This window comes from Serinus canaria, chromosome 3, assembly GCF_022539315.1.
Source record: "Serinus canaria isolate serCan28SL12 chromosome 3, serCan2020, whole genome shotgun sequence".
Taxonomy (NCBI): Eukaryota; Metazoa; Chordata; class Aves; order Passeriformes; family Fringillidae; genus Serinus; species Serinus canaria.
This window is the reverse complement of record NC_066316.1, coordinates 112,529,803-112,552,295: the sequence shown is the minus strand read 5'-3', so window position 1 is coordinate 112,552,295 and position 22,493 is coordinate 112,529,803. Positions and strand designations below refer to the sequence as shown.

Genomic DNA, 22,493 nt, shown 5'->3' with positions numbered 1-22,493 from the left:
GACAGGACAAGGGGAAATGGCCTCAGGCTGGGCCAGGGCAGGCTCAGGTTGGACATCAGGAGGAATTTCTGCATGGAAAGGGTGCTCAGGCCTTGGCAGGGGCTGCCCAGGGAGGTTTGGAGTGCCCATCCCTGCAGTGTCACCTGGATGTGGCACTGAGTGCCCTGGGCTGGGGACAGGGTGGGGATGGGGCACAGGCTGGACTAAGAGGACTTGTACAACTGAAATCATTCTGTGATTCCAGGAAAACCCGCTGGTGTGAGCCCCAGGGTGAGCCAAACAACCCCACCTGGTCAGAAACTGATAAGGATTGTACTGGATTCAAGCTCAACAAATATGGAACAAGTCACAATATTTAATCAGAGGATTCTTTGACAGCCTTGCAAAGCTTTTAACACAGGTTCCTTCCAGACAAAACAGAACAAACTCAAACCCAGCAGAGTTCCAAGCCACCTGAGTTCCTGTGACTTCACATCTGTGTCAGCTGAGAGCCCAGAACACAGAGAAGCCCCAGCCCTGAGGAACTTGCAGGCCAGGCTAAGAACGGTGAGGGTGACAGTGGCACTGAGGTGCCAGCCCTGTTGCCAAGGTGTTATTTGAAGCTCACAGCTCTCTGTACCCATTTCAGTGCCCAGGGAAGCATTCAGCCTGGGCCCAGAGCTGTGCAGGCTCTCAGGCCAGCACTGAGTGGCTGAGCACAGATTATTCTGGCACAGCTCTGTTCTCCAGCACACACAGCCAGGGTGCAGAGCAGCCAGCACACTCAGTGCCAAACCAGAGCCAAACCCTCATCTTCCTCCACTGCCCCAAAGCCTGAGGAGTAGAAATGGCTTTTTCCAACCTGCCTGTTGAAGTTCATGTCATGGGATTTACCATGAGCCTGCAAACAAGAGCAAATCCAGCAGCTGAAACTGTTTCCTTGAAATAAAGCAGTGCTCCTGTTGGGTAAGAGAAATGAAATATTACAGGAGGATTTCTGAGCAGGAAGAAGTTGGAAACAGTCTAATTAGGAGCTCACCCCTCCCTCTCAGGAAGGGATTTCTGAGCACTCAGTGCTTCCAAAAGAGCCTGGCAAAGCCTCCCCTCTCCATCTGACCCCACAGGCCCCAGCACTGCTTGCAGAGCCCAGGAGAGAACTCTGCAGCTGCCTCTGGATGCAATATTCATTATGAGGAAGGGTTCTGAGCTGCATTCCTGCCCTTTTCCCCACTAGCCCAGACTGGGAGATGGAGCAGGAGCAGGTCCCACACACCTGGCAGCTCAGAGCTCTCCCAGAGCTCCCTGGCACACCTGGGGAGGAGGGAAATTCCAGTGGGGGCAGAGAGGAACACCTGGGAACAGGAACTGCTTTCCCCATCACAAGTGACTTCAGGATAAAACAGCTGGCTCAGTTTTAATTCATTAATTTCACCTCCTACATTGACTTATGGTGTGAAATCTTCCTCACCAGCTTCACAGGTCCAAACTAAAGTAATTCCAGGTTTGTGAAGTGTTAGATATTACTGAAAGGCTACAGGAGCACAGAACTCTTCATCTGCATTTAAAAGTCTCTCTGCCACTGCCCCAGGCAATGGGAACTGAACACCTACACAGGCCTGATAACTTGAACTTTGCCTGAGCTGCCAGACACACACAACACCTGCTTCAAAAGCACCCAAACTGCTCCTCACTGCTCCAGCTGTGCTCACAAAGGGCTTTCTTCCCACAAGAACAACATAAGCCTGAAGGAAAAGTCCAACTGATGACATTTACCATTGCCTTCTGTAAAACTAAGAGTTTTTATCCCTTAGTTTTGTCGCTTTCTGTTCTAAAAAATAAATAAAATTTTAAGTTAGGGCCTCAGCTCCCTCCCTGTTTGCTTGATGCCAGGGCTTCCCTTTACCTCTTAAATCCCAGAATCACTGAGGCTCTCATTCACCCAAGACCACTGAGTCCAACCTGTAACCTAAATAAAGTTTAAAGTTGCACTGGCAAAGACTGAAAATACCTCACCTCACAGTCAGTCAGTAGCTCCTTAAGTTACTGTGATTGTAAGTGTTTTGTAACCACAGCACATCCTTTAGGCATCCAACTCCTTTAAAGTTTAGTGATGAATTGGCAGCTGCTGTCATAATTCTATTTGTTTCCACCTGGCCAAATATAATGTGCTATCTGCTGTGGAATTTTAAGGTCTCCTACTGTTTCTTCCAGATCTAGGCTGCCTAAAAATCTTCATTACATAAGTTTTTTTAAATACATCTGTATTATTTAAGCACAGCTGAGAAGTTAAAATAGTTCAGTCCTTAAAGCCCACAGGACTGGGAAAGGCCCATGAAACTATTTAAATTTAGGCACAGTTCACCAACAGAAATCTGTTTGAACACTAAACCAGAGACAACAAAATCATGGTTTCTTCACCCTGCTACCAAGGGGAAAACAATTAACACAATAAAAATATGATGAATTCAAATCATTATCACCTGAATCACCTGATCTGAATCCCTCTTTAGGCTCTCTAAAGCTGCCCCAGAGCAGCCCACGCAGGCAGGCTGAGTGTGGAGCTCAGGGTGGCTCAGGCACCAAGCCAGCCACAAAGCTTGGCTTTAAACTTCCAGATGTGGCTCCTTCCCTCTTCAAAACCTGTCACAGCTTCCACAACACACAGCTGAACACACCCTGTTTTAAAGAACTGAGAACATCCACTGTGGTTTAAAGGGCTCCTAACTCAGAACATCTCCCTTGGTTTAAAGGGCTGCACAACTCAGAACATCCCCCTTGGTTTAAAGGGCTGCACAACTCAGAACATCCCCCTTGGTTTAAAGGGCTGCACAACTCAGAACATCCACCTTGGCTTAAAGGGCTCCTAACTCAGAACATCCACCTTGGTTTAAAGGGCTGCACAACTGAGAACATCCCCCTTGGTTTAAAGGGCTCCTAACTCAGAACATCCACCCTGGCTTAAAGAACTGAAAACATCCAGCTTGGTTTAAAGGGCTGCACAGCTGAGACCATCCACCTTGGCTTAAAGGGCTGCACAACTCAGAACATCCACCTTGGCTTAAAGGGCTCCTAATTCAGAACATCCACCTCAGTTAAAAGAACTGAAAACATCCAGCTTGGTTTAAAGGGCTGCAAACTCAGAACACCCAACTGAGAACATCCCCCTTGGTTTAAAGGGCTCCTAACTCAGAACATCCACCTGGGTTTAAAGGGCTGCCCACTGAGAACACCCACCTTGGTTTAAAGGGCTGCACAACTCAGAATATCCACCTTGGTTTAAGGAACTGAGAACATCCCCCTTGGTTTAAAGGGCTGTCTGATTTAGAACATCCACCTTGGTTTAAAGGGCTCCTAACTCAGAACATCCACCTTGGCTTAAAGGGCTCCTAACTCAGAACATCCTCCTTGGCTTAAAGAACTGAAAACATCCAGCTTGGTTTAAAGGGCTGCACAGCTGTGACCATCCACCTTGGCTTAAAGGGCTGCACAACTCAGAACATCCACCTCAGTTAAAAGAACTGAAAACATCCAGCTTGGTTTAAAGGGCTGCAAAACTCAGAACACCCAACTGAGAACATCCACCTGGGTTTAAAGGGCTCCTAACTCAGAACATCCACCTGGGTTTAAAGGGCTGCCCACTGAGAACACCCACCTTGGTGTAAAGAGCTGCACAACTCAGAACATCCACCTTGGCTTAAAGAGCTGCCCACTGAGAACAGAACTGAGAACACCCACTCAGGGCTGCCCAGGACTGAGAGCCCTCACTCCCACATCACCTGTGCCGTGTGTGATGTAACTGAACTGCTGGAAGTGCTGCTTTTCTCTCGCTGCAAAAGCCTTTCTCCTTGCATTATGGCTCCTTCCTAGGTCCCCTCCACCACCCAGCACTCCCTAAACATGTAATGCTCTTGGGTCCTGGGATAAGCCAGAGGCCTGGCTGCATCAGCTGCACCCCAGCCAACAAAAAAAGCCATTTACTGCTCCAAAACCCCCAGCCTGCTCCAAACCCAGGGAGCCTGGGACAATGCTGGCAGGGCTGCTGCATTCACCACCACAGGAATGGCACTGAACAATGAGGGTGTCCCACAGAGCTCACAGGAGGTCCTGGATGTGTCCCTTTAAACACAGGATTCTGGAACTGTCAGGAGCCAACTCTGGCAGCCCAGCCCGGGAGCTGCTCTCTTGGGAATGACTGGTTTGAGTGGGAAGGGACCTGAAAGCTCAGCCAGTGCCACCCCTGGATCCCTGGCAGTGCCCAAGGCCAGGCTGGGGCTTGGAGCACCCTGGGAGAGTGGAATGTGTCCCTGCCACGGCAGAGGGATGGAATTCAATGCTGTTTAATGCTCTTTCCTACCCAAAGCATTCCATAATTCCATGATTCACCTTCCCCAGACGAGGGATGTGTTGCACAACAAACATAATTCTGGAGGAATTTTAAACAGAGGATTCCATCTTTCCACATGATTCCATATTTCCACATGTCCAACACGTAACAAAAAATGCAGGAGTCAGTGCTTCATGGCACAAGTTTGTCATAAGAGAAGAATGTCAGTATCAGCTTTGTGACTGTCAGAAACCGGCAACTGACCATACAAAACACAAGATTCTAATGTCAACATCAGTCAATCCCAACAGATTCCATTACCTGAATCACACTGAGAAGTCTCTCAGGGCAACTTCCACTTTCCTGGGCTCACTTCCTTCTTCAGACATTTAAACCGCAACCTAAGGAGAGGCAAATAACACCAAGTGAGCTGCTTCTGCAGGAAAGCAGCGCTTTGCCACAGAAAAATTGCACTGCCTCATTTCACAGCCCCAGCACGGTGCTGCTTCTGCCCTGGCTGCTGCTCCCGTTAACTCCAGATCAGGGGGGCCTGCACACCCCGGCTCTCCGTTAATTCCAAATCACTGCAGCCTGCACACCCCGGGTCTCCGTTAATTCCAAATCACTGCAGCCTGCACATCCCGGGTCTCCTGTTAACTCCAGATCAGGGGGACCTGCACACCCCGGGTCTCCGTTAATTCCAAATCACTGCAGCCTGCACACCCCGGGTCTCCGTTAATTCCAAATCACTGCAGCCTGCACATCCCGGTTCTCTCGCTAATTACAAAGCAATGGAGCCTGCACATCCCGGGTCTCTCGTTAATTACAAAGCAATGGAGCCTGCACATCCCGGTTCTCTCGTTAATTACAAAGCAATGCAGCCTGCACATCCCGGGTCTCCCGTTAACGCCAAAGCAATGCAGCCTACACATTCCGGCTGCCTGCCAGCAGCTGTTTCGCGGCCAGGAGGAACACTGGAGCATGGCCAAACCAACGGCCGCCCCTCCCAGCCCGGTGATCCGGTCCCGCCGGGCTCTCCCCCGCCGCTCCCCGCCGTACCTGAGCCGGTGCCGAGGCTCCCGCGGCTCCAGGGGCGGCCGGGCCGCCTCAGCCGCCGCCGCGCTCCAACAGTCCCGGCCGCCGCCGCGCGGCGCCCTGGCCAATCAGGGCCAGCCTGGCTCCGCCTTCTCGCGCCCCTCAGCCAATCGGCGGGCAGCGCCGCCTGGCGCGCTCCCGCCTCCGCCACAGCGCGCCCGCGCCGCGCGGCGCTCACCCCGGGGCGCGGCGGGACTGCGCATGCGCAGCGCGAGCAGCCGAGGGGGCGGCCCCGCCCCCGGCCCGCCCTGAGGGGCTGGGGCCGCCTGAGGGAGAGGGGCGGGCGGAGCGATAGCCGGGGCAGTGCTGCGGGCTCCGTCATCCGTGGGTCTCCTCACAGCCATCCCTCAGCCATGGCTGTCCCTCGGCGCCATCCCTCAGCACCGTGTTAGCCATGGCTGTCCCTCACAGCTCAGCACCATGTCAGCCATGGCTGTCCCTCAGCATCATCCCTCAGCACCGTGTCAGCCATGGCTGTCCCTCACAGCTCAGCACCGTGTCAGCCATGGCTGTCCCTCAGCACCATCCCTCAGCACCGTGTCAGCCATGGCTGTCCCCTCACAGCTCAGCACCGTGTTAGCCATGGCTGTCCCTCAGCACCGTGTTAGCCATGGCTGTCCCTCAGCACCGTGTCAGCCATGGCTGTCCCTCAGCACCATCCCTCAGCACCGTGTCAGCCATGGCTGTTCCTCAGCACCATCCCTCAGCACCATGTCAGCCATGGCTGTCCCTCAGCACCGTGTCAGCCATGGCTGTCCCTCAGCACCATCCCTCAGCACCGTGTTAGCCATGGCTGTCCCTCAGCGCCATCCCTCAGCACCATGTCAGCCATGGCTGTCCCTCAGCGCCATCCCTCAGCACCGTGTTAGCCATGGCTGTCCCTCAACACCATCCCTCAGCACCGTGTCAGCCATAGCTGTTCCTCAGCATCATCCCTCAGCACCGTGTTAGCCATGACTGTCCCTCAGCGCCATCCCTCAGCACCGTGTTAGCCATGGCTGTCCCTCACAGCTCAGCACCGTGTTAGCCATGGCTGTCCCTCACAGCTCAGCACCGTGTTAGCCATGGCTGTCCGTCACAGCTCAGCACCATGTCAGCCATGGCTGTCCCTCAGCACCATCCCTCAGCACCGTGTCAGCCATGGCTGTCCCTCAGCACCATCCCTCAGCACCGTGTCAGCCACGGCTGTCCCTCAGCACCATCCCTCAGCACCGTGTCAGCCACGGCTGTCCCTCAGCACCATCCCTCAGCACCATGTCAGCCATGGCTGTCCCCTCACAGCTCAGCACCGTGTTAGCCATGGCTGTCCCTCAGCACCGTGTTAGCCATGGCTGTCCCTCAGCGCCATCCCTCAGCACCATGTCAGCCATGGCTGTCCCTCAGCACCGTGTCAGCCATGGCTGTCCCTCAGCACCATCCCTCAGCACCGTGTCAGCCATGGCTGTCTCTCAGCACCATGTCAGCCATGGCTGTCCCTCAGCGCCATCCCTCAGCACCATGTCAGCCATAGCTGTTCCTCAGCACCGTGTCAGCCATGGCTGTTCCTCAGCATCATCCCTCAGCACCGTGTCAGCCATGGCTGTCCCTCAGCACCATCCCTCAGCACCGTGTCAGCCATGGCTGTCCCCTCGCTGCCATCCCTCAGCACCATGTCAGCCATGGCTGTCCCTCAGCACCATCCCTCAGCACCGTGTCAGCCATGGCTGTCCCTCAGCACCATCCCTCAGCACCGTGATAGCCATGGCTGTCTCTCACAGCTCAGCCCTGTGTTAGCCATGGCTGTCCCTCAGTGCCATCCCTCAGCACCGTGTCAGCCATGGCTGTCCCTCACAGCTCAGCACCGTGTCAGCCATGGCTGTCCCTTGGCGCCATCCCTCAGCACCATGTCAGCCGCGGCTGTCCCTCACAGCTGTGAACAACAGATATCCTTCCAAACAGCCCCCTCACAGCTGTGAGTGGCTGCTGTCCCCTCACCATCCAGCCACAGCCATTGTTCAGCTCCATTCCCTCAGCTCCCAGGGCTGGAGCTCCTCTGCCATGGAGCCAGGCTGGGAGAGCTGGGAATGTTCAGCCTGAAGAAGGATCCAGGGAGAGCTCAGAACCCCTTGCAGGGCTTAAAAGGGCTACAGGAGAGCTGAGAGGGACTGGGGACAAGGGACAGAGGGACAGGACCCAGGGAATGGCTCCCACTGCCAGAGGGCAGGGCTGGGTGAGATCTTGGGAATTGGGAATTGTTCCCTGGCAGGGTGGGCAGGCCCTGGCACAGGTGCCCAGAGCAGCTGGGGCTGCCCCTGGATCCGTGGCAGTGCCCAAGGCCAGGCTGGACACTGGGGCTGGAGCAGCCTGGCACAGTGGGAGGTGTCCCTGCCATGGCAGGGTGACACCGGGTGGGCTCTGAGGTCCTTCCCACCCAGCGCTGGGAGGGCAGCTCAGGCTCGTACGGACTGTGCCCCTGCAGGAGTGTCCCCTGTGCCAGCGGAGGCTGTCACAGCTCCTGCCATGTCCAACAGCTTCCCTGTCACATCCACAGCGGCTGTTTCCAGTGACGGCATGCCCTGCTCCATGATGACCATGCCTGTGGATAGCAGCATTCCCTGAGCACTGGGGATGTCCCTGCTCGCCTTGCTGGCAGCCCTGGCAGCAGCCCCGGAGCCGGCAGTGTTTCCTGAGCAGGAGCCGGCAGGACGGGCTCTCTTCCAGGCTCTCTGTCCCCGTGCAAATGTCACAGCTCCTCCCTGCACAGCGCGGTCTGTGCCCGCAGGAGGGGAGGAGAATTCCTGCTGTGGAGCAGAGGAGGGATCACTCCCGGTTTGCACGAATGGCAGGGAATAGGAAATGAGAGGGGAAATTGCCGCTCAGACGCTGTAGCTGCTGCTGTGGCCATGCTCATTGCGAGCTGTGCCAATGACGGTACTCGGAATTCCGAATTTGTCCCGGAGTTCCGGAGCCAAGCCCACGGGTGGCAGTGGGACCAAGTGAGGGAGGTGATTCCTGCTGGCCGCGTTTCCATCCCAAAGGCAGCAGCAGCCAAAGCGGCATTTGGAAAAGCCGTCTGCCGTGGGCTGCAGGGAGAAGCGCTGCAACCTGCAAAAACACCAGATGGTGCCATGGCCTCACTTATTTCTCTGTGCCTCTGACTCCGGGAGCTCCTTCTTCCCAAGGGTCCCAGGGGAATTCCGCCTGGCTAGAGAAAAAAAGGGTTTTACTTGCTGAACAGCGAGACAGAGCCACTAATTAGTCACACGGATCAAAAAGAATAAATTAAATTCTAGTGATGCTGCCAAGATGCCACCGGGGGCTGGGGTGGATTTTTCCCACTGGTAGGTCTCCAACCCCTTCCATACTTAAAATACAGAATTGCTGATACTTTTAATGATTTCAGAGAAAAGAAATCCCAGGCTCTTGCACGTTCCTTCCTCAGTGCTGCTGATTTTACTGAGTTGTTAAGTGCACTCAGAGTCTTCCTGTCAGAAATCAGGTGAGTTGGTTACATTCCTGTTTCCCTGAATCCCTCCATTTTAAGGGAAATCAAGTTCCTGTCACTTGATACAGGTTTCTTCCTGTTTATTTCTTTCCCCCAAATCTACACTTCCATACTCCTCAAGTGTCTTGAGACCCCAAGAATTGAGGGAAATGCAGAATTTATTAGGGCTAAGTAATAAACCAACCTTTTCCCCTAAAAATGTGCCAAAAGAAAATTTACCAGATGTCCACAGCTTGTAAAGCCAGGGAAGTGGAGTTCCCTGTCAGGGAATGGCAGAAGGAAATCCCTGAAAACCCTCAGCAGGACCCAAGGCCATGGCCCCAGATGGTTTTGGTGAGCAGAAGATGGACCACAACAGGGGAGCACACGTGTCCAGTGCTGAGGTGTTGGTTCCTTTGCCCACCCACCCACCACCACCAAACCCGGGGGGAAGAAGGTGAAGAAGAAGGTGAAGAAGGTGAAGAAGAAGGACTAGACACTGTCCTAAAATCTCCATCTTGCCCCATATATATTACTATATTCTAAAACCCCAAACTCTAAGTTTCCCACCCTGTGATATCATACACTTCTAACCAACCCCACACCCACAATCCCAGTCCTGTCATTCAATTTTGGAAGCTTCTCCACAGGTCAAATGCAGTGCTCTCTTGAGGGTCTGTGCCCTTCAGCACAGAAACCCCAAAACTCTCAGTATCCAGGGTTCCAACACTGAGGAGCTACAGGCAGGAGATGAGCCACAGGGAAGGATTTTGTCTGGTGCCATGTCCTAAGGGCACAGATATTCCATTGCCAGGTTGGGAATGGGCTGTTGGGAGCAGCCCTGGATCCCCCTCTGAGACACTAAGGTGGAATTTTATATATATATATTATATATATTCCCGTGTGTCCCCCAGTGATTGCTCCTGGGCTGGTGTAAATGCCCAGAAATCACCTCACTGACCCGAAGGTGCCTTTGATCCACACCCCCAGCACTTTCCTGATTTCGGCGTGGCTGTCACAACCTGTGACAGACCTGGGCTGGCAGTGGCCCGGAGGGGGTTGGGGGTCCCACAGAGTCATTCTGTGGGCTCATCCTTGGGACACCTGTGGGCACAGAGTAAAACCTGTGTGCATGAGGCTCAAGGCAGTGCCCATCCCACCGGACAGGTAACTCCCATCCCTTGGGAAGCAGGCCTGGAGAAGCTGTGGTGCTGCAGCACCCTCATTGCCTGTGGGATCACATCCTTGGCATCTGGCCTGGAAGAGCCCACAGCCCTCCAAAGGGGAAACTCTCAGCCCAGCTTTTCCACTCCAAAATCCATAACCAGCAGCAGAGAAGCCTGAACTGAAAGGGACAGCAGACCAGTTTGGTTCAATTTTGAACTGGGAGATGCAGCAGCACCACTAGGAACAGTTGTTTGGAAGTGCATCAGCTCCAACATTGCCATTTTATCTCATCCACGTACCTTAAACAGGAAACAACCCCCAAGGCTGCCATTCCCTCTCAGGGCTTTGCGGGAGGGGAGGGAGCTGGGAGGAAGAGGCCTGGGATGAAGGCAGGATCCCTCTGGACAGGGTGTCACCCTGTTCTTCTAAGTTCTGCTAAGCCTTCTGTTGTTTACATTTTTGTAATGGAGTTTCTCACGCACTGTTCATGTAAATAATGATTGTTTTGCATTCCTTTCTAGAGGAGAAATTTGATGGACTGTTGGTTTGACCAGTGACGTTGGAGAGGTGGCAATTTCATCCTCCAATCCAGGGCCACTTTTGAAATTCTATTTATATCGAGGTTGAGAAACAAACTTCCCTTCTTTTTACCTTGGAGGTTCCAGCATGCGTGTTGTTTTATTTCCTGTCCTACTGGGACAGACAGGGAGCCTGGCACAGGAGGGATGGCCCTTCACAGCCCCTGTTCTCACCTCTCAGTGCAGAGTGTTAAACCCCGTCCTGCCCCAGCAGCTCTCATAGCTGGCTCCAAGGTTTGGCTTTGCAGGACATCCCAGGAACAGTCAAGTACAGAAGCACCGGTTCTGTCTTTCCAGAGTTCATTTTTGTACCTTTAACCCCGACGTGTTCACGCTGCTCCTTTTCCCACTTCATTCCCTTCCCCGCACATCCCAGGGCCAGGACTGCTGAACGCAGCTCTGGGTTACACTCGGGATCCCAGGAGCACTCACTGGATTCGATGGAATAAATGTTATTTGGGATTCACCCGAGCCCACAAGGGCACCGCGAGGCTGGTGCAGCCACCTCGTGGCTCCAGCGCGCTCCCAGGCTCCTTCAGCAGGGAGCTGTGCTCCCTGAGCGGGTGCAGCCTGGGGCCAGGCACTCCTGCTGCTGCCCAAAGTGGCACCCTCAGTGCTGCAGGGCTGGCTCCAGGAGCAGCTGGGATTGCCGCACAGGCAGCTGTGTCGGCTCTCAGTGCCCCGGGGGAACCCCGTCCCCGGGAATTCACTCCGGGGCCAAGAGCTGCACAGACGGATCCGCACCAGCAGCCCTGCGGAGTAAGAAATCCGGTCTGGAGTTCCCTTGACAGCACCGTGAGAGGCTCTTGCAGGGTGGTGTCGGTCAAAGGGTGGATTTCGTGAGCTGGGAGCTCTTTTCCAACCGGAATGATTCCGTGGAGAACCCACCCATTTATCCCCACCCACTCTGGAGCACACCCAGGCGCTGCGGGTCGGGTTTGGAGCAGGGGCTGCAGCAGCTTTGGCTGTGCAGGGTCATCCTTGTGCGGAGGCTCCACCCCAGCTCCTGGATCATGCCAGGAAACGAGGAAAACAGAACGATTTGTGGCTCTCCAACTGCTACAGCCTTCCCCAAACCCTCGGCTCTGGGCTTGTGCTTCCCTACAGAGCCCCTACCCGCTCCCCCCCAGGCTCCTTTCCCTTGTTTTTGTGTTTTTAAACATTATTACATCTCAGATCCAACCAGCTCAAATACTTTTTAATACATTGAAAATGTAAAATAAAGCATATACGAAGTACATACAGTATATATATACACATATTTCAAATACTTAAAATTCTTATGTAAAATATGATTTTTTTCTATATTATTTGTGTAAAAATACATTTTCAAATGGTGTCACCTCGATTTTGCTGTACAGACCCTCAAGCCCAATCGAAGTCCCTTTTAAAAAGGCAAAAGACAAAGGTTTAGGATTTTTGGAACTATGTTTACAGGCCTGTTGTCCACACAGGAAAAGCCTCTGGGAAACAGTATTGGATTGCTTCTTTGTGAGAATTCCCGTTTTTATTGCATTAACGGCAGGAACGGAGCCTCTTTAGTTGTGCTGCAGTAACCCCGCTGGCCTGGCCGAGGAACTGCCCCCGGTACCCTGTCACCACTCAGAACCCCTCCTTTGCCCTCTCTTTTCAGATACTAAAATATATATTACTTAAAATATATTACTGTAAGCTCTCCGACTCGCTCTGCACGTACAGCAAACGTAAGCGTTAAAAACCACCCAGGGCCGCTCCCTCCCGGCACCCAGCTCCTGTCCCCTGTCCCCTGTCCCCGTGTCACACGGCGGCAGCGGAGCTCTGCTCCCGGGCAGCCGGCAGCGCTCTGCCCACCCCTGCAATTACCTGTCATAATTAATCAGCAAAGTGATGCTGCCACGGCCCCGCCGCCTCCCACATTCCCGCTGTGGGAAACACCAGCCCGGCCCTGCTCTCCGCACCTCCCGCGGGTCTCAGGAACCATGGCACGGAGCCCCCCCGGAGGAGAGAGGCCCCAAAGCCGCTCCCGATCCACCCTCCCGCCCCGGATGGTCTTTGCTGCCTCTCCCCCGAGAGTCCCTCCCGAGGATTCCCCCCTGAGGATCCCTCCCGAGGGTCCCTCCCAGTAACGACCTGACCAGGAACTGCTGCTCCAGCAGCTCTTTTGTGCAACCAAAAAAAAAAAATTATTCCACCTCCCCAACCAGTGCAACTGCTTGGAACCTCCTCCTTCCTGTAAATTCCCGGAGGGAAAGTAAAATTCCACATCAAATTCCTTCCCTTGCTGCCCACCTGGCCCAAAACCTGAACCCCCAGAGCCGCGCTGGCACGTCCTGTGCCACAGCCTGTCTGAGGGGTTTGGGGCTGGGAAGTGAAGCGTTGGTCAGGCTCTAATTCCAGTTCTGTGTCCTGAAAAAGGAAACTGAAACCTCCTCCCTCATCAGGTTCCTTTCCCTGCCACAAACACTCTGACATCAGGCTTTGGAAATCCTGGACTTTTGATGCTGCCATTCCCTGCAGTGCCATTAAACTCATTCTTGGGGGACCAAAGTCTAATGGTTAAACTCTGTCACGACATCCCTTTATTATAAATCCCGTGTGGAGGTGCATTTACTGTCGATGGGAAGGAGCCCCAGCAGTGGGACAGGCTGGTCCCACCCCAGGAACTCCACAGGATCCCCCTTCTGAAAGCCATCATCCCACACCCAGCTGCAGCACACAAAACTTCCCGGGCTTTGTCCCTGTTCCAGGGATTATTACACCCAAACAATTTCCTCACACCCAGTGCCCTGTGCTCACCCTCGGAGATGCTCCCCCAGGCTGCACCAGGAGCTTGCTCAGACCTCAATGGAGGTCTCAATGGAGAGAATTGATTTTCTTAAAAAGAAAGGGAAGAAAAGTAGCCCAAGCTAAGTGTGGATCCATGAAATGGAACTAAGGCACTGACAGGTGGAAACTCCTGAGCCACCAGCACCATCCTACCTGGCCAATGCCAGCTGGGCCACCTCCATGTCCTGGGTCACCGAGAGTCCCACCCCGGGTCACCAGCCAGCCCCTCCTGTATGGCACAGCCAGATGGGCACATTCCCACGGGATGGCTCTGGGAATGGCATTCCCCTGCACTGCCAGGGAATGGGCACAGCGAGCCCACACTCAGCAAGGGAAATCCAGCAGGAGGAACCAGCTGGGCAGGGATGGTTTGGGAAGTGCCAGGGGAGCTCTGGAAGAGCCTTTCCAGCAGCAGCTGCAGCAGCTGAATGCCTGGGAGTGCTCAGGGTCACAGCTCCCTCCTCATCCTCTGCTTCCCCCTCTCCAGCAGCCTGGAAAATCACCCTGAGAGGAGCCAAGGAGAGACCAGAACTGACCCAAGTGTGCAGAGAAACCTCTCACTCTCCTCTGAGAATAACTGTCAAATGCACATTGGCCTCTCCCGGGCTGGCCCAGCCAGGAATGGAAGTGTCTGTCCAGGACTACGTGAAGGAACTTCCCTCCTGAGGGAGGAGTGGACGGATCCTGCTCTCAGCTCCCAACCAGCCCACACTGCCTCCCTGCCCAGGTTTACAAAAATGCAGGATTTCCCCTTCCCGAGCAAGAGCTGCAAGTGGGCAGTGGCAGGAAGGTGGCACAGGCCGGGGGTTCTTGGGCTACCCCCACCACCACCACGGGTGGGAGATGCTCGTGGGGACAATTTTGTGCAATGTTTTAGATTTTAAAAAATCAATTTCTAATCCCTAAATGCTCCTCACCATGGGATGCCTGAGCAGCGATGTGGAATCACATCAGTGGGGGTCACTGCTCTGCAGTAAATTTCAGATGGCAGAACCCAGAGCAGGTGATGCTGCAGCTCCTGCTGCTCCAGAGGCAGCTGCACTCCCCAGGCAGGGAGGGAAACGCTCCTGCTGCCACGGATCGAGTCTGAAACTCCCTTTTCCTTGTCACCACCAACTAAATCACAGTCATGGAATATCCTGTGCTGGAACAGACCCACAGGGAACATCCAGTCCAACTCCTGACCCTGCACAGACACCCCAACAATCTCACACTTGCCTGAGAGCCTTGTCAAAGGCTCCTGGAGCTATGGCAGCCTTGGGCACCTCTTGTTCCTTGGAAAACCACCCAGGAATTATTTCTGCTCCTCCCCACCAGTGCCGGGCTCCTGGGGAGAAGGGGAGGGGAGCAGTAGTACAAAGGAGAGGGGAAGGGAAGGCTGAGGACCCCGTGCATCACTCAGCTAACCCACTGCTGGGGAAATATTGCTTCAGCTTAAAAAGGCCTTTGGATTAAAAGTGAATTCAGTGCTTTTCCATCAAAAACATACATAGCTCTGTTCCCTGACCAGGATGCAGCGAGGGGCCCATCCACCCCGGGAGGGGAACAGCCCTGGGTGACTCGTGCTCCATCAGCACCCTCAGCTCCCAGGAACACAGGGCCACTGTGCTTTGATTTCCCTCAGTGCAAGTGAAGGAACCCAGGAACTATCAGGGAGCACAGGTGCCACCAGCCATGTCCCCAGTCAGCCCTGAGGGGCTGCCCAGCACCCCTCCCTCAGCTGGGCCCCAGCTGAGCTGAGCTCAGCCCAATTTGGTATCTCAAACACAAAGAGCCACCCAAAGAGGCCCAGGCAGACACTCAATTGCCTTCCCCTACACCCAGGAAATACAAAATCTTGGATATAAACTGGAGCTGTCTGACCATGGGGGTGTTTGGATGAGAACAAAAGCTTCCCAGAGCATGGCAGGACCCAGGGTGACACTTTGTGCCCTTCACCTGCCCCCGTGTCCCAAGAGCAGCTGGGTCTGAGCTGTGGGATGGCAGCTCCAGCTCCTGGGAATGCCCAGGAGAGGAGGTTCCTGCCAGCCCTAGGAATGCCCAGGAGAGCAGGTTCCTGCCAGTTCTGGAATGCCCAGGAGAGCAGGTTCCTGCCAGCCCTGGGAATGCCCAGGAGAGCAGGTTCCTGCCAGCCCTAGGAATGCCCAGGAGAGCAGGTTCCTGCCAGTTCTGGAATGCCCAGGAGAGCAGGTTCCTGCCAGCCCTGCCTGGCCAGGTACAGCTGTGTGACCCCTGCTCCCAGTGGGTCACTGACAGTCCCCAGGACTGAGCTGTTCTGGTCACTGCCATGGCCAGCCCAGCTCCAGCAGCAGCACACTTGGACACCTCCCTTCAGCTGGGATACTGGGAGAGGGGATCTGCAAACCAGGAACACCAGCCTGCATTGCACAGCCCAGGGGCCTCTGGAACAGAGGGAAAGGCAATGGAGGGAAAGGCTGGCACAGCAACTGGGAGCAGCCAAGGGAGCCTGCTCAGGGCTCCTGCCTCGGTGCTCCATCACCACACACGGCTGGACTCGGATCATCCCGTTCCCTCTGCCAGGAGAAAACCAACAATGGGCTGTGAGCTGGATCTCCCCAGGGAGAGCAGAGCTCAGCAAACGTGCTCAGAGCAGGCTGGGGTTACTGGAACTGCAGTACAAGTCAAACACTATCTCCTAAAAGATTGAAAAAATATCTTTAAACAAAATAATGTGGCATATTTACATAATTCCTTAAGTGCAAACTCTTGTCACAATTCATGTAGTCGAGCGCGATTTCGACTCCCTGTACAAGAAGGTGCTCTTTCGTTAATGAAAGAAGGACTCTAACTCTGTATTCCTGATTCAGTAACGTGTCTCTTGTGCAAGGCAGTAAAATTCCTGTTTCTTCCCAAGATTCTTCCGACAGCAGCCCCCGGAGGAAGCCGTGCTGCTCCCCTCGCGCCGCCCCCGTTACCGCACCACGAGGCAGGAGACGCAGAGCTTGGAGGGGCCGATGCAGTCGTCATGGCAGAAGGCACCGCAGCCCTTGCACATGATCATGGCTTTCAACCTGCAGTAACATTTGGAAGGGGGATCCTCCATGGCGCCGTCCTCGGTGAACGCCTGCACCGGGAGGCTCTGCCCGTGGCCGCCAGAGTTCACGGCCTGCCCGGTGGGGATGGTGGTGACGGTCACGGAGAAGGACATGACGTTGCCCATGGAGCTGGCCAGCTGGTTGCACTCGCTCATGAGCGAGCCCTGGCCCACGTCGGGCGAGGTGGAGACGTTGATGGTGCCGCTGTAGCTGGGCCCCAGCAGCTGCGCCCCGGCGCTCCCGGGCAGCTTCGGGGGGTGCGGGGCAGGGAGCAGCGGGGGCTGTGCCGGGTCCAAGGCCGGGGTGGGGGGCCCAAAGAGCTCCGTGCTGCCGTGGCCCTTGCCCCTCATGGCGTGGGCCATCTGCTCCTGTGCCGCCTGCAGCAGGTCCCGGGCCAGAGCGGTGCCATCCAATGCTGGCACCTTCTCCTTGGCTGCCGGCGGCACCGGGGCTCCCTCGGCCTTGGCAGCCTTTGCCCCCATGGAGCCGGGCTCTACAGGGCCATGTGAGCCCTGCTCCTTCTCCCCCTGCCCTGCCCGTGGCTCCTCTTTGACGCTGCTGTGCTCCCGTTCGTCCCCAGAGCTCTCGTCATCCGCGTCCTCCTCGCTGCTGCTGCCCTGGCCGCCCGTGTCCTCGCCCTCGCCCAGCTCTGCCCTGGCACCCTCGGCGGGGCTGCTCAGCCCCAGGCGGGGCTCGGCGCTCCCGGAGAAGCCTCTCCTCAAACTCTCCGAGCCCCGGCCGTAGGTGGAGATGTTGAGCAGGTAGTGCCCAGACATGGCAGGCTTGGACGTCCTCCTGCCTGTGAAGCCCAGCATGAATCTCTGGCTGGTGGAGCTGTTTTCCACCGGGAAACCTGAGTGCGGGAGGTTCAGCTGTGAGGGCTGAAGGACGGGCAGTACATTCTGCCTCTGCACCCTCTTGATGAGAGTCTGCAGGATCTGCTCCTGGGTGGATTTGCTCAGCGCCTCATGGCCCTGGTGCTGCTCAGGCCTGGGCTCCTTTCCCGAGGGGAGTGGGAAGGTCCTTGGAATGTGAGGCAGAGGCCTGTTCTGGCAGAAGAGCTTCCCAAGCTGCTGCGGGGGCAAACCAGATGCTCTGTCCCCCGCCTCGGCGCCGGGAGCTGCCACCCCCTTCTCTTCCTGAGGAGCCACCGGGACAGTTTTCATTTCTGCTTTGGTCAGCGGCTTGGGCAGGATCTGCTCCAGAGGGACGCTCTTGCCCTGGAGCAGCTGGGTGACCAAAGGGTTGTTGGCAGGAATGCTGGAGCTCGCTCGGGGCAGGGCCCCACCGGGAGGAGATTTAAGGCTGGCTGCTACTGAGGAGCTGCTGGAGGGTGGGACGGGTGCACCCACAGCTCCAGCCTGGGCTCCAGGGCCTGTGGGTGGCAGGGGGGACACCAGAGGGGAAGGAGATTTGCCTTTGGGAGGGTCAGAGCCGGTCCCTGCTGAAGGACCGTGCCCGTTCCCAGCCACCGGAGTCCCCCGGGCCAGGGCAGGAGGGGCCGTCCCCGCCCGGTCCCCACTGGGGGTGCTCAGGGACCCGAGGGTGGCCGTGCCCCGCGGGGGGCTCGGCGTGGCCCCAGCGCCGTTCCCTAGCGCCGGGGCAGCCGCGGGGGCTCCTGGCTGTAGTTGTGCTCCAGGAGGATGGCGAGCAGCTCCCGGCTCCGCCTGGCCCTCCACCTGGGAACGGGCCCCTGGGCAATGGGGAAGAAACCTTCTCGAACCTCCCCCGCTTCCAGTTCCTGCCAGTTCCAGTGCCTTTGCTCCAGTTGCAGCTTGGGTGGCTCCACCGGGGTCTCTCCCGTCTCCCCCCCTGCCCGGGGGTCTCCCCCCACCCGGGCCGGGCCCTGGCACGGCCCCCCCGGCCGAGGCGGCGGCGGCGGCGGCCGCTGCCCTCTGAGCCTTGGCTTGCTGGGCTCTTGCCTTGATGTCGGCCAAGGTCCTGGCCCCTGTCCTGCCAGGACTGCTGAGGGACAGGGGGAAGCACGCCCTGGGAGAGACCTGGCCCGCAGGAAATGGCATCGGGGAGATTCTGGACACGGGAATCTGCAAGAGAGCAGGAGAAAAGCACAGCTGAGACACGGGGAACACCCCACCCACAGGCTGGTGTTTGCACTTTCATCTGAGAGAACTGGCGGTGGTGGTGGAGAAATCCCTTTGGAGAAACCCCTCCTGACCCTGCCTGGAAACTAGAGACATGTCTGACCCTTGGATGCCTCCCAGGCAGTTTTGGGGTGCTGCAAACCCCATGACTCTGAGTGGAGCTCATCCCTCAAGTCACCCCAGAGCCCCCAGGCTCCCTCCCTGAAGGGCTGATCCAGCCTCTGCCCTGTCAGCCCCTGTTCCACGTCATTCAGATGTAACTTCAGATGTAATTTTGTATTCAGATGTCCTCTTAAAGGTGTCACCATCCTGCTGGGCTCGGCCTCGCTCTTCCCCCTGCTCACCCATCATTTGTCTCCTCAGTGCCTTTGTACAAAGCCATATAAATGTAAAAATCCCCTGAGCTGCAGAAAAAATGCCAATAATTTACTCTTTCTTTCTGAAACATTTTCCCCAATGCTCCAGCTGACTTGCCCCATGTTTGCTTTCCCAACATATGTGCTGAGCCCTGCACTGAGCCTGGTGCTGCTCCCCCTGCAGAGATCTCAGGGAGTTCATCTGAGGTTACATTAATTTTCCATATCCATAAAATCCTCACTGGATCCCACTGAGCTCTGATCAATCCCTTCACCACTTCATTTCTGGGGGATGACAAGTCTTGGGGACATGTCTGTCCCCATTTCCCCCTGCTTTGCAAGGGAATCTATTCACAATCACCTTCACCTCACTCAGCTGTTAAATGAAATCCCACCTTTATTGCCCTGGCAGCCAGCCCTCCTTCCTGCATGGTATTCCAGCCCTCTTTTTGGACACTTTCCCCAGTTTCACTGATGCTTTCTTTCTTTCCTGCCTTGGTGCTGTTCCTATCAACATGGTGACAATGATCAGCTGCTTTCAAAGTTTTGACTTTGCAGCCTTTTAGTACAGAAGGATATGAACAGGGCAGCAGAATTCCTGGGACACACAAAACTACAGGAGTTCAGCTTCTGCCTAAGGGCCTGGAGCAGCAGGGTCAGCAGCAGCCTGCTCCTGAGCTGGCTCTCAAAGCCAGGGCCTGCCAAGCCTGCAGTGTTTCTGTCCTGCTGCCTCCCTGTGCCCATCCCAGCAGGGGCCAATTCCCTCCTTCCTTTCCCAGCTGAGTTCTTGCAAAGGCTCAGCAGCCAAAGGGGCTCTGCTCCTGAGATGTTCCCCAAAATCCTCCTTCCCTGCTCCTGCCCCGGCACTGCAGCACTACAAACCAGACTGCAGTGCTGCCAGGGGCTCTGCTTTTCACCCCACTGTCTGGGCTGGCTGCAGGGGAGCCTGGATGGCTCCTCTGGCCCTGGGTGTCCCCATCTGCCAGGCTCCTGCCCCTCTTTGTCACCACGGCCCTGCAGAGCCCTGTGTCTGCAGCGTGGGACGGCAGGAGCTGTGACAGGGACAGGCTGGGCTCTGAGGGCCCTTCCACCCCCCTGAACCCAGAGTTTGGGGTTCAGTGCCCTGGGGGAGCCCCCAGGGAGGCCCAGCCATGGCTCTGTCCCTGCTGGGCTCACCTTGAGCGGGGGCACCCTCGGCACCGCCGCCCCCGCGCCGGGAAAGGGCTGCCTCCGAAAGGCCTGCTGGTGCTGGCAGGGCTCAGCCACACGGGGCTTCTTCTCGGGGCTGCCTGGAGCTTCCTCCCTGCTCTCCGCCTTCCTCTTGTGGGCCTCCACCCCGACCTCCATGGCCTCGCTCCCGGGGGGCTTCTTCTCCTTCTCCTTCTCCTTCTCCTTCTCCTTCTCCTTCTCCTTCTCCTTCTCCTTCTCCTTCTCCTTCTCCTTCTCCTTCTCCTTCTCCTTCTCCTTCTCCGGCGTGGCCGGGGCTGCCGCAGGGCTCTGCGCCTTGGCCGCTCCCCCGACTGCCTCGGGGCTCTTTGGTTTGCTCGGGGCACCCAGAGATTCCTTTCCTGGTGCCTCCTTGGCCGCCCCAGGCTTCCTCTGCTCCTCTGCCCCGTGGCTGGCGGTGCTGGGGGGTTTCTGGGGCAGGGTTTCTCCTGGGGCTCTCTCCCGGCCGGGCCCGGGCCGCTCGCCGGCTCTCGGTGCTCGCCGCTCCGGGAACGCCTCAGCGGGCTTGGCTGCCTTGGGCTGTGGCTCCTCTCTGGCCTCCTCTCCTGCTTTCCTGCTGGCTGCTGGGGCTGCCTGGGGCTCCGAGGGGGATGTGGACGTGCCCTGCTCCCGGCACGGGGCCGGGGGGCTGCGGGGCCGGCCGGGCTCTGCCGCCTCGGGCTGCGCTGTCAGTCGCTCCGACTCCTCGGGGCTCAGCCCAGAACTGCCAAGGAAAACAGAGACTTTGCTTTGTAAAACACCCCTGCAAAAGCATCCCTGCTTCCTTGGGAAATGGAGGCAGGATTCTCTAAATAAACTCCTAAAAGAAATGTCTCACACACCCAATTCTGTGCCACCATCACTGAGAACCTTCCCTACTGATAATCCTTCCACAGGAAACAGAAATCAGCATCAGAGATTAAAACCAGCTAAATGCAATACATGGAACACTGGCTAGCTCTGGGCCTGCTCCAGACACCAACTTCCCAGGCTGCAAACCCAAAGGGTTTGGCCAACAGTGAATATTTCCCCGTATGAGCCCCCAGTGCCTCCTCTGCAGCTCACACAGTGACACTGGCAGGAGGGGACACTGAGAAGGAAGGGTCCCACCACCTCTTCAGGAGGAGCATGGGATCTAATTCCCGCAGTGATGTCTGGGAAGAGTTTCTCCTTCTGGATTAACTTCATCCATCCCTCTCAGTGATTTGTCATATTGGGGTTTTTCCCCAAATACAACCCCGTGGAGGTCTGGTGAATCTGTGGATTGGTTCCCCCAGACAAGTTCTCAGGAGCTGGAGGGAACTGAGCTCCTGCTCCTGCACACATCCCCTCCACGGTGTCCTGCTGTCCCCTGTCCCCTTCATGCCCCAGGACTGGGGCTGTTGTCACCTTCCCACGAGCACAGACCTGGCTCAGGTGGCTGACGAAGCTCCTGGTGAGCTGCACTCCCAGCCTGGTGTATCCCTGTAGTTGTTCCTACAGCCTGTAGGGACACCCACAGCATCCCAACCACACCACGGAATGCCAGGAATGCCCCAGGGCTCTGGAGGGTTAATACACCCAGGATGAATGGGGGGCACAGTGGCTGGCAGGGTGAGGACAACCCCAAACCTGGCACAGTGCAGGGTCAGAAATTCCTGGTCAGTTATTTACACCTGTGTGCTCCTTCCCAGGTCTCTCAGCAACTCAGAAACCCCAAATCCTCCCTGTAGCCCCAAAGGATGGGAAACCCCTGAAGCAAGAGGAGGCACAGAATAAAAGCTTGGCAGATTTGGGGGTTTAACCAGGTGGTGTGGGGCTGGAGATGTGGGAATGCAGGTCCTGACCCTGAGGTGAGACACACTCGGCCACCCCAGCTCCAAGAGAGTGGCTCCAAGCAAGGAGGAGTGACATGCCAGGACACCCTGCAGTGGATAAAGGGTGACAAACCTCCCACCTGACCTGGATCCCGCCGGCATTTCCCCATTTCCTGGAACCAGCTGACCCAGGAACCTTCCTCAGGCTCCAGGGACTGCAGTGTCCATGGATGGACACCCCAGAGCACAGCTGAGCTCTCACCTCTGCCCGTAGTAGCTCTCAAAGAAGTGCTCCTTCCACAGCTCCACCTTCTTCTCCTTCTCGATTTCCTGCCGGATCCGGAGCTGCATTTCCGGGGTGAACTCTCCTGGGGATGAAGAAAGGATTGCTGAGCCAGGGAGGGCTGGCACTGTGGGGCACAGGGACCAGGGAGGGCTGGCACTGTGGGGCACAGGGACCAGGGAGGGCTGGCACTGCTGGGCACAGGGACCAGGGAGGGCTGGCACTGCTGGGCACAGGGACCAGGGAGAGCTGGCTAAGGGGGCAACGGGGCTAGGGAAGGGCT

The 22,493-nt window shown here is 56.4% G+C and overlaps 2 protein-coding genes across 2 annotated transcripts in view; both read right to left on the bottom strand.

The window, feature by feature from the left end:
- Positions 1–5,455, bottom strand: part of LOC103824788 (dystrobrevin beta) — a 47,194-nt gene extending 41,739 nt beyond the window's left edge. The window contains 2 exon segments of the mRNA XM_050971916.1: positions 4,625–4,704; positions 5,363–5,455. The gene's annotated coding sequence lies outside the window, so the exon portion shown is untranslated.
- A 6,328-nt stretch (positions 5,456–11,783) lies between these two features.
- Positions 11,784–22,493, bottom strand: part of ASXL2 (ASXL transcriptional regulator 2) — a 74,420-nt gene continuing 63,710 nt past the window's right edge. The window contains exons 9-11 of the mRNA XM_050971915.1: positions 22,190–22,295; positions 20,102–20,855; positions 11,784–18,512 (exon numbers count right to left, since the gene is read on the bottom strand). Of these exons, the coding sequence (XP_050827872.1) occupies positions 16,344–18,512; positions 20,102–20,855; positions 22,190–22,295 (3,029 nt within the window). The 3' untranslated portion in view covers positions 11,784–16,343. The remainder of the gene's footprint in view (positions 18,513–20,101; positions 20,856–22,189; positions 22,296–22,493) is intronic.